This window comes from Triticum aestivum, chromosome 5B, assembly GCF_018294505.1.
Source record: "Triticum aestivum cultivar Chinese Spring chromosome 5B, IWGSC CS RefSeq v2.1, whole genome shotgun sequence".
In the NCBI taxonomy this organism is placed as follows: Eukaryota; Viridiplantae; Streptophyta; class Magnoliopsida; order Poales; family Poaceae; genus Triticum; species Triticum aestivum.
Window position 1 is genome coordinate 148,726,499 of NC_057807.1, and position 11,985 is coordinate 148,738,483.

Sequence of the window (11,985 nt, forward strand, 5' to 3'; positions counted from 1 at the left end):
ATAACCAATAGCGGAACCTGAATTCCCATATTGGTTCCTACATATTCTACGAAGATCTTTATCGGTCAAACTGCATAACAACATACGTTGTTCCCTTTGTCATCGGTATGTTACTTGCCCGAGATTTGATCGTCGGTATCCAATACCTAGTTCAATCTCGTTACCGGCAAGTCTCTTTACTTGTTCCGTAATGCATCATCCCGTAACTAGCTCATTTGGTCACATTGCTTGCAAGGCTTATAATGATGTGCATTACCGAGAGGGCCCAGAGATACCTCTCCGACAATCGGAGTGACAAAACCTAATCTCGAAATACGCCAACTCAACATGTACCTTCGGAGACACCTATAGTACTCCTTTATAATCACCCAGTTACGTTGTGACGTTTGGTAGTACCCAAAGTGTTCCTCTGGTAAACGGGAGTTGCATAATTCTCATAGTTACAGGAACATGTATAAGTCATGAAGAAAGCAATAGCAATATACTAAACGATCAAGTGCTAGGCTAACGGAATGGGTCATGTCAATCACATCATTCTCCTAATGATGTGATCCCATTAATCAAATGACAACACATGTCTATGGTTAGGAAACATAACCATCTTTGATTAATGAGCTAGTCAAGTAGAGGCATACTAGTGACTATATGTTTGTCTATGTATTCACACATGTATCATGTTTCCGGTTAATACAATTCTAGCATGAATAATAAACATTTATCATGATATGAGGAAATAAATAATAACTTTATTATTGCCTCTAGGGCATATTTCCTTCAGGTATATCCTTCGTTGATCGCGAGAGCTTATCATGGGCTAAGTTGGGACACCCCTGCAGGGTATTATCTTTCGAAAGTCGTGCCCGCGGTTATGTGGCAGATGGGAATTTGTTAATGTCCAGTTGTAGATAACTTGACACCAGATCCGAATTAAAACGCATCAACCGCGTGTGTAGCCGTGATGGTCTCTTTTCGGCAGAGTCCGGGAAGTGAACATGGTTTTGGGTTATGTTTGACGTAAGTAGGAGTTCAGGATCACCTCTTGATCATTGCTAGCTTCACGACCATTCCATTTGCTTCTCTTCTCGCTCTCATTTGCGTATGTTAGCCACCATATATGCTTAGTTGCTGTTGAAACCTCACCACTTTACCCTTTCCCTACCCCTTTAAGCTTTGCTAGTCTTGATACCCATGGTAATGGGATTGCTGAGTCCTTGTGGCTCACAGATTACTACAACAACAGTTGCAGGTATAGGTTATGCGATGATCATGACGCGAGAGCAATGTTTGCTTGTTTTGGAGTTCTTTTGCTTCTTCTTCGATTAGGGGATAGGTTCCAGGTCGGCAGCCTGGGCTAGCAGGGTGGATGTCGTTTGAGTTTCTGTTTGTGTTTCATCCGTAGTCGGATGGTGCTCTTATGTAAGATGATGTTGTATTCGTGTGGCTTTGTATGCCTTTTGTATGTATCCCCATCTATTATGTAATGTTGATGTAATGATATCCACCTTGCAAAAGCGTCTTCAAGATGCGCTTCTATCCTTGGTGGGACCTTTGAGTTCCTTTAGGATAGGGTCGCATCTTGCGTGTGACACACAGCCCCTTAGTGGGCTGGTTTGCCCCCTCCCCTTGGCTCATGAGGCCTTGCAACACTTGCCACACCTTTCGGTCATGCTGGCCATAGCCCGGTACCCCCGGAACACTTCCGGACTCCAATACCCTTCATACAATATATCGATCTTCATTTCTGGACATTTCGGAGTTCCTAGTCATGTCCGGGATCTCATCCGGGACTCCGAACAACTTCAGTAACCACATACTATTCTCATTACAACTCTAGCATCACCGAACCTTAAGTGTGTAGACCCTACGGGTTCGGGAATCATGCAGACATGGCCGAGATACCTCTCCAGCCAATAACCAATAGCGGGATCTGGATACCCATATTGTCTCCCACGTGTTCCACGATGATCTCATCGGATGAACCATGATGTCGGGGATTCAATCAATCCCATATACAATTCCCTTTGTCCATCAGTGTGTTACTTGCCCGAGATTCGATCATCGGTATCCCTATACCTCGTTCAATCTCATTAACAGCAAGTCTCTTTACTCGTTCCGTAACACATGATCCCGTGACTAACTCCTTAGTCACATTGAGCTCATTACGATGATGCATTACCGAGTGGGCCCAGAGATACCTCTCCGTCATACGGAGTGACAAATCCCAGTCTCGATTTGTGCCAACCTAACAGACACTTTCAGAGATACCTGTAGTGCACCTTTATAGTCACCCAGTTATGTTGTGACGTTTGATACACCCAAAGCATTCCTACGGTATCCGGGAGTTGCACAATCTCATGGTTTAAGGAAATGATACTTGACATTAGAAAAGCTCTAGCAAACGAACTACACGATCTTATGCTATGCTTAGGATTGGGTCTTGTCCATCACATCATTCTCCTAATGATGTGATCCCGTTATCAACGACATCCAATGTTCATGGTCGGGAAACCACAACCATCTATTAATCAACGAGCTAATCAACTAGAGGCTCACTAGGGACATATTATGGTCTATGTATTCACACATGTATTACGGTTTCTGGTTAATACAATTATAGCATGAACAATAGACAATGATCATGAACAAGGAAATATAATAATAAACATTTTATTATTGCCTCTAGGGAATATTTCCAACAGGTCTCCCCACTATGGTAGGAGTGGATAGGAGTGACTGTTATCAGAATTAAGGGTTGGAAGGAAAAGGTGCTCTCAATGAAGGGGAAAGAGATGTTGTTGAAGGAAGTAGCTCAAGCAATCCCCTCTTATGCTATGTCAGTATTTAAACTTCCCAAAAACATATGTAAGGCAATTATAGATGAGATTGCAGGATTTTCGTGGGTGGATAGTGAGGAAAAGAAGAAGATTCATTGGTTTGCATGGTGGAAGTTATGCATCCCGAAGAGTAAGGGTGGTTTGGGGTTTAGAGACCTTCACAGTTTTAATCTTGCTTTATTAGCAAAACAGTGTTCGCGTTTACTCCAGAATCATGAATCTTCGTGTGCAAGAGTTCTAGGTGCAAATTACTACCCTGATGGCAATATACTCATGGCTGGCCCCAAGAAGGGTTCTTCGTTTACCTGGCAAAGTATTGTATCAGGTATACAAATGTTTAAGAGAGGATGTATTTGGCGTGTGGGTATGGGCTCACAAATCAACATCTGGAATGATCCTTGGATTCCTTCTAGTGAAACAAGGAAAATTATAACTTCGAGGGGAGTAACTATGTTGAGCAAGGTTGAGGAATTAATGGACCCATATACTGATTAGTGGGATGAGAGCTTGATCCGGGCTGTTTTCTGGCCAGTTGATGTTCATAGGATCCTACAAATCCCTCTCCGGGTGCAGGTGATGGAAGACTTTGTATCATGGCATCACAACCGATCCGGAGTTTTTACTGTTCGGTCGACCTATCATGTACAATTCCAACACCAGTTTGGTCGTATAGAAAATCAAAGTGCGGCACAAGGGAGTCGGTCGAACGATATTTGAAAGTGTGTATGGGAACTTTGAATTCCTGGAACTTTGTGTGGAAGGTAATCAGAGGAGTCCTACCTTGTTATGGTACCCTGGCAAGTCGCCATATACCAGTCACGGGACAATGCCCGATATGCCATACAGGTTTTGAAGATACACAACATTGTTCATTTACATGTGAAAGAGCGGTGGATATCTGGAAGGAGCTGGGACTTAAGGAAGAAGTTCAAAAAGTTGTAGCAGAGGACCGGTCGGGCTCATTCACAATGGCTACTCTTGTAGAGAGTCACGATACTAAAAAAACACATTGTATGTGGCTGAGTTAAGTGGCGACGACGACAAATTGTCAAAGGCGAGATAGTCCGGCAGCTGCACCAAATTGCTATATCAATACGAGTTCTAGCGACAAACTTTATTCGTTCACTAACACCTAACCAGCCGGTGGTGAAGCGTGATCATATGTGGCACAACCAAGGAGAGGAGTGGTTAAGATTACTGTTGATGCATCATTTAGCGCAGAAAATATGTCCGCAGGTAGAGGAGCAGTGGCACGGGATGAACATGGAGAGTTTATAGCTGTTGTAGCCCGTTTCATACCGCATGTGGTGTGAGTGGATGCGGTGGAGATGATTGTTATTCGGAATGGTTTCTATCTAGCAGCCAAGATTGGTTGTAATAGCCTACACATTGAGTCAGATAGCTCAAATATAGTCGATGCTCTCGGTTCTGGAACTTTTACTGGGCATGAATCGGCTATCCTTCTGGAAAGTAAAGAGATAGGTCTGCACTATGCAAAGTATGAAGTAAGTGCCCTCGGGAAGCAAACTACGTAGCTGATTGTATAGCAAAATCATCTCTCGCTGGTAGATCTTCTGAGGTTTGGAAAGATACTACCCCGGACTTTATTCCTCATCTTAGTGTAAACAATCTCGTCATTATTTGAGAAATAAAGTTTTGTCTTGTCAAAAGAAAAAATATAAAAAGGCGGTTTTGTGTAATTTGCTCTCCGCTGGCGCTATTAATTTATCCTACCGTTGCCTCCCACGAAGCGGATAAGGTTTTCAAACGCACGCTTTTGCGCCAATACCAGCCGTCCGACCACTCCCCCCTTGTCCATCCGACGGCTGACGCGCGTCCCACCCGTTCTACTAGTCCACCGAGGCCTCTCACTCGCACCTCATCACTTCGCCACCACCACAAACCCTATCCCCATTAACCCGCGCCCAAAACCCTGAGCTGCGCACCCACCGGCAATGTCGGCGACGGCCATCCGCTCCGGCGAGCTCCTCGCGTTTCCTGCCGCGCTGAGGCGTGGCCCTCCCGTGGCTTCTGCCTCGGTGGTCGCGTTCCGGTTGAGGGCGCCAGTGGCCGGGCGCGTGGCGGTCAGGGTTGTCGCGGCAGCGGCAGAGGGGGCGGGGGCGGAGGCGGAGGCGGAAGGGAAGCCGAAGCCGAAGAAGAAGAGGGCAGCGAGCGGGATCATGAAGCCTAAGCCGATTTCTCCGGAGCTAAGGGAGTTTGTCGGAGGCGCGGCGGAGCTGCCCCGGACAGAGGCGCTCAAGATCATCTGGGCGCACATCAAGGGAAACAACCTCCAGGTAAGCCACTCCCTTCTCCTCTCTCATTCCTTGATGTTTAATTCCATTTTAGGGTGTGTAAATGGTACTATTGGTATGATAGTTTCGTGCCTGCAACTTCGATGTCATTTGTTTTTCCTACCCGTTGGCGTGGATTATGATAATTAACGGTATGTTTCATGGAGTGCTGTTTGTGTCTCCAGTTTCATGGTTTGTTGATGATGGTGTTTTCAATATCTCGGTTGGATTTGTAGCCTCAGTACTGGTCCTTTTTCCTGATATGTTGTATAGCAAGAATCAGGATGCAGAACTAATGCTGTCTATGGTCAAGTGAATAATAGGAGGGGCTTGGGTGAGGGTCTGTGTGGGACTATTGAGTATGGACCACCCGTGCTGTATGTTGCAATGGGCCCAGATTTCAACCCTGTGCTGGCAGGAAATTTGGGGCATTTGTCTGTTTTGTTTGATTTAGGGATGACCATGCAAGCACTGAATTTGGGAATAAGCTCATCATCTGGTTATGTCGTTGGCCAGCGCCCTTGTTTAACTGTTTAGGATTGACCTTACAGTGATGCAAATCTTCTGAGCATAAATGCGGACTGTGGTCAGGGTTTAAACTTGACCGTGGAAGTTACTCAGTGCCCATCCTATTTTCTTCGATAAAGGGCACTTTTATTAACTCATAATTAGCATCAAACGGATACAAAGCATGATGAGTAGCACCGGATCTCTACATAGCTAAGATGCACACAGCCAAAACTCACAAATATCAGATTCTTTGTAAGTTCGAAATTATTAAGGTCTCATGAAAAATTGATAAATTTTGACGAAAGCTATAAATTTGGTTTGAATTTGTCCTGTCTGTATTATGACGAATTTCAGTGAAATATTAAACCCTGGCTGTAATATGGAACGAGATGAAGTATGTGCTATTGAAGAGGTTCAAAGGTGCACTCTGATATGTATGCGAACTAGAAGGCTGGCACTTCTCTTTCGTATTTACATAGAAACTGCCAAAGATTACTAGTGCACAAGCACATCTGGTACATGAGAAATACCCATGGTCCATATGGGGTCTAAAATTTGAAATATGCACCTGCAGAAAATCGATTTCATGCACACACCTGCAGCAAGATTACTAAAGAAAGGTCCCAGAATGAGGACCCTGTGCGGGCACATTGCCCCACTCGGTTACCTTATAGGCCTGACTACTAAGCACCTTGTACGTAGGTAGCTCAGTTGCAGACTGCATGCTTGTGACTGGGCACTTGATTGTGCCAAAATATCTGTGAACTTCTCATTCCTTTATTTTTACCCGTAACAAGGACAAAAAAATGAGGCGGTCATTACTTTGGAAACTAGTGATAACAGAAAGAATTGCAATCTTATTTTATTTCTGTTGCAAAATGAGGGACACTACTTTATCATACAGACTGTATTCCAGTACAACATTGTTTAACCTATCCACAAATAGAGAAGTAAAACAGAGTGCTTGCAGAAAGTTCCACCACATTACTGTATCCGCATTTCTTGCCAATCTTGTAAACATATGTCATATGCACAGATGTAGTTTACATAGAAGGCACATAATATTTTCAAGGAAACCACCTCATTAATGCAAGCTTTAACGTAAAAGGTTGAACCTCCCAATCTCAGTGCTATATGAATCATTATAACTGCCCACACACACACACATATTCAAACACAGGGCCCATATTTATAACTGCCTGGACCACAAGCCAAAGATGCTATTGCCGTGAACGTGCTTACTGAACATCCATTGCTAGTAACTTTAAGTTCTTATGTGGCCTTCAATCTTGTATAATTTTATGGCCTGCGTAAAAAAAATTACCCTCAGTTGCCAGTGTTCTTGTAACTATTTGTGTACTCATCTGTTGTCGATGCATTCGGGGGGAAGACCTGCATGTAGTTATTATTTATCATTAGCTTGCCCCTGGATTATTTGTTAGTTACTTAAGATCTTTAGTTTAACAAACAAGTTGTCACCGTTGTGCGTTCAATCTTCCAGGTTCTTTCTTGATCAGTTCACCCGCACTCACAAATTCCCTAGTTCATAGCATTACCTATTTGGATCCAAATGCTGCTTATGTATTACTTACCTTTGTGGATTGAAATGTGGTATATGTACTAATAGCACCGGAACCAAAAATTAAATATTGTCTGCTGTGGAAGAGGTTTAACTGTATTGTCCCATAAGAAGATAAACTAGTTATTGAATTATTTTTTATATATAAGACCATTTTTGTCGTGTTCATTGTTCAGTAAGAGACTACAGTGGTACTAAAAAAAGAAATTGGCTGCCGCTAAAAAAGAACATACTAAGATAATTGGCTGTCATAGTTCTAGTTAATGCATTTCTTGTTGCTCATTGGCCCTCGCATTTTTTCATTATGCGGTGCAGCATTTTTGGCACAGACAGTGTTAATGGCTTAGCCTTGCAAACAATACCTTCTGTTTTCAATACAGTAGCAGTTTCCTTTTCTGAATCTATGTGTTTTTGCAACCAGGATCCTGAGAACAAGAAGATAATAGTCTGCGACGAGAAACTGAAGAAGATATTTGGAGGGCGTGACCGTGTTGGGTTTCTTGAGATCTCTGGGCTCCTCAATCCCCATTTCCAGAAATGATAGGATTTATGTAGATGTTGCACTTTTTTTGTATTAGCGAAGACAGTTGTATCAGCATATTTAGCTGAACCTGGTATGGAGGGTCCGTAATTCTGGTTTGAGAATGGTACACGTGTTCCCTGAACACATCTTCATCTAGTATTTGCAGTAAATGGTCTGCTGGTTTTTGGCTTGTGATTAGTTATCTTCCGTTCATCCTTTGTGTTTACGTCCTGTTAACCTACCATATTAGACCTGAATGGTGGATCATCACATTTTCCCATCCTCTGTAGTCTATATATATGCTGTTTGGCCTTTTTTAGACTGCAGCTGAAAGCCAAGCAATTCTGCATGATAACCAGGGCCACCAACAAGGACCTTAAGGTATGATTCATTCATTCTCTTTGGGTCGCTAATGATTGCGCTGCTGAAATTGTCGGCTAGCATTTGGTGCTCTATGATTGTATCTGAAACTGTGCTTTGGCAGGATAGTTTACCGAAGGAACATTTCTCCACGCGAGCTGCAAATTCAGATCAAGCCTGGGAGAGAGAATTCTGTGCTTCAGGTCGATGCGGACCGCGCGTCACATTCTCAAGTTGGTTGATGCCTTTGACTGTTGCTCGCCCCATTCTGAAGATGTGGATGGCTGGCAACAGCAACACGGAGTGCTCGCTCGACAGGCGAGCTGCTTCACATGCTCCCGGCCTTGTGCTCCTCAACAGCTTCCGTGGTACTGAAACCAAATCCTGCTTACGGATGGTACCAAAGGCTCGCTGTTTGTCAAGGGTAAGTGGCCGCTCTACTTTTCCATAGGTTGGTGCACTTGGACAACTCACCTATAATTAACAACTAACAAACCTCTCTACCATGTCCTGTTAGCTGTTACTCACAACAAATTAACTGTGAAGTTGCCACTGTGAAGTTGCCACTCATCGTTGATCATCTCCAGACAGTAGTACGGGAAATCATCTGTCGTTGGAATGTTATTATTCTAGAAATTTACTTTGCTTGGGCTCAAATGATTAGCAGCGGGGTGAATGGACTAATGAATGCGCCAAAGTGATTTTATATGATCCCGCTCCTTCTTTTGTCTAAAAGAAAAAGAAGGGATATTGTGATTGAGCATAGTGCTGCCGCGCGATTAGACTATAATTAGTGTGTGTGCGCGCGCGCGGAGGCAGAGATCACATGTCGGTGAATGGTGGTCGCGTAGGAGTTAAACAAAGTTGGTGGCCACCTTTTGGTGTGGCCCTTGAGAAAGACTGGTCACTGGTTTAATATCCGTGATAAATTTCTGTTTGCGCTTTAATAAACTAAAAAATATTTTCTGTACTCCGGAGTATGTATTAGTAGTCCACACGGCAGTGCAGTTAGTGCGGCACGTTGGTACAGTCCCATGCAGTCTACCTAGTGCGCGAGATTGGCTTCGTCATTGATCAGTGGCATTTGCCAGGGGTAGGGGCACTATCAACTCACTAAACTACCACTAGCTCAGTAAATTAGTCGCAATTAGGGTCTAAAAGTATGACTTCTTTGTGATGCTAATTCTTCTTTGGCTACCTTTTTTTCTTAATTAATGGAAAGTAGTGTTGCTGTAGCATACACATTGACGATGATCAATCATCGCAGCATGTGCTGTTCTGGTGTTTATAATCTCCACGCCAAAATCCTGTTTAAATACGTTTTTTTTTCTACTACATACATCGTACATATGTGTAGTGATGGCTTGCATGACTGGGAATTCGTGATTTATGGGGATTTGTGATCTATAGTGAGGGCTTTGCCTTGCTGCGTCATATATATCTCACTTCACTTGTACCAGAAGGAGATGGTGATTTTGTGATCTGGTGTTCTTGTTTCTGGTCTTTTTTGGCAGGTCCTACCAAAAAGGTCAAGTTCACCACAAACGCACATTCGTTCCCTCGTCCTGTTTTATGTACGTGAGCATCAGCAATCGAATCTGTTGCCAAGTATAGCAGCTGCGCCAAAGGAAAATACACAGGAGCACCTGCATGCTCCACCCCTGTACGAAAATTAAATTCAGAAAATACCAGAAAATTTCAAGAAAAAAAAAACTGAAATCTTGGGATCTCAAACTTGAGTGTCCAACTTACTCTTGTATGAAGTTTTTGTAGAAAATACCAGGGAACGTATCAGTGGTGAAGAAAACACAATCGGAACTAAAATCCATTAAAACAGTTTCTTTTTTCCATGTATAGGGATTTTTTTTCTCTTTTTGTCGCTGATATGTTTCCTGATATTTTTTCACGAAATTTCACTCTAAAATAGATTGTGCACCAAGGTTTCATATTTCAAAGCCCAGATTTTTTCCGACGAACCTGCACCACCCCAACACCTCTAAGATAGATAATGAGGTCGCTTGCCATCCTAAGATATACCCAAAGGGCCTCTCCGGCGAGCTCGTTCCTTCCCTCTGGCCGTTCTTTCCTTCATGCAAAATTCGACTGACCCAAATTCTAAACTCAGATGACTTACATATAGCTATTGTGTATGAGAAAACGACTTAGACATAAGGAGCTCTCCGGCGACTTAAAACTAGCAGAACCATTATTTTTGTAAAACAAATAAATGAATTCCTGGATAGAAGCACAGATCGCAGGAGTTGTTGGAGCAGCAGCCAGCAGGTGGGCGATATCACATCCTACCCAACATGCAGCAGGAGAGAAATGATACTACATGATGCCTGCCACATTCTCTCTGCTCCACATTCAAACGCTCAAACCACACCACTCCCAACTCCAAACCCCTCCTCCACGGACACTCGCAGAGGAGCACCATCTTCAACAAAAAAGAAGACGTTGAAAGCAAGCCAAGACCATCGGCCAATATCGGCGAGGAGCCGGCGCGGCAATGGGGAGCGCCACCAAGATCATGAGGACGGCGCTCCACGCCTTCTTCTCGCACTACCACCCGGCGGCCTCCGCGGCAGCGCTCCTCGCGCTCCCCTTCTCCGCCGCCGCGCTCCTCTCCCGCTCGCCCGCTGCATCCCTCCTCCCGGCGCTCTCCCTCAGCCTCCGCCGTGTCCTCGTCGCCGCGGGCTTCCCGCCGGCCTCCCAGCTCCTCTTCCTCCTCAACCACAAGCTGTCGCAGTCCGTCTTCTCCTTCCTCGCCACCCTGCCCTTCTCCCTCTCCTTCCTGCTCCTCGCCAAGGCCTGCGCCGTGCGCGCCATGCAGGCGCCCCCGCCGCCGCGGAAGCAGCGCCACCACGAGCTGTCAGCGCTTCCCGCGTCGTGCTGCCGCTACCCGGCGATGGCGCGGACGCAGCTCGCCAACTTCGCGGCGCTCCTGCTCGCCAACGCGGCCGTGTTCGCCGCGCTGCTCGCGGCCTTCAATGCCGCGGAGGCGCTGCGGCTGGGCTCCGACGGCAGGGCCGTGCTGGCGCTCTCGGCCGTCGGCGTCATCGTCTACTCCGTCGCGCTCGCCAACGCCGCCGCGGTCTGCAACCTCGCCACCGTCGTCGCGGCCGCCGAGGGCCGGGGCGGCTGCCACGCGTTCCTCAAGGCGCTGCTGCTCGTCCGGGGCGACGCCGCCACCGCCGTCGCCGTGGCGCTGCCGGCCAGCCTCGCCACCACCGCCGTGGAGGGGCTGTTCCAGCTCAGAGTCATGAAGCTGTACATGATCGACGGCAGGATAAGCTCGGCCATGGTTTGCGAAGGGCTCCTCATCGCCTACATTCACTCCATGATCTGTGTTCTTGACACTGTCATCACATACATGGTCTACCAGACCTGCAAGGCCACACATTATTCTCGTGATCTGTTGGAGTTGGAAGAGAAAGGGGATTTCATTGCCTGAGTATCATCAGACTTCTCACATGATGATGGTGATGCTCATTGCTTTTTTATATATAGTTTTTATCCTTTTGTTAATGCTGGTTCTGGGGACATAGGTGCTGTTAGTATAATTAGGGAGTGCATCAGGTCCATCAGATGGCTAAGGAGGTCAATCTGTAAATAATTGGAAAACTGGGGTTGTTACCATAAAGATTTGTTATCCATCAGAGTTTGGTTAAACTAAGCATGTCATTTGGTTGCTAATATTATTAAGGCAGTTTAGTTGTTCTGCTGCTTTTCACATACCTGAAGCAAAGCAGTATCTCAGCCGGTTGGTCAAGAAAGAATGTTTTTTTTTTGTCTAGATGAAACAATCTGCAATCTGGCAGCTTTCCAACATGAATTATCAAAGTACAAACATGTGCCAAATCTATGCCATGTCTTACATTTTTA

At 45.2% G+C, this 11,985-nt stretch overlaps 1 protein-coding gene across 1 annotated transcript; it reads left to right on the top strand.

Annotated features, from left to right (window-relative positions):
* The first annotated feature begins 4,704 nt into the window (after positions 1 to 4,704).
* On the top strand, positions 4,705 to 7,938 carry LOC123110886 (protein TRI1). The gene is made up of 2 exons (XM_044531524.1): positions 4,705 to 5,131; positions 7,639 to 7,938. The coding sequence occupies exons 1-2, from the start codon at positions 4,790 to 4,792 to the stop codon at positions 7,756 to 7,758; spliced, it is 462 nt and encodes a 153-aa protein (XP_044387459.1). The 5' UTR covers positions 4,705 to 4,789; the 3' UTR covers positions 7,759 to 7,938.
* The last annotated feature ends 4,047 nt before the right edge of the window (positions 7,939 to 11,985 follow it).

Excerpts from the sequence above, each read along its gene's own strand:
- LOC123110886 (XM_044531524.1), top strand. The coding sequence starts at position 4,790 with ATGTCGGCGACGGCCATCCGCTCCGGCGAGCTCCTCGCGTTTCCTGCC. Across the intron at positions 5,132-7,638 it reads TCAAGGGAAACAACCTCCAG|GATCCTGAGAACAAGAAGAT; the intron begins GTAAGCCACTCC and ends TTTTGCAACCAG.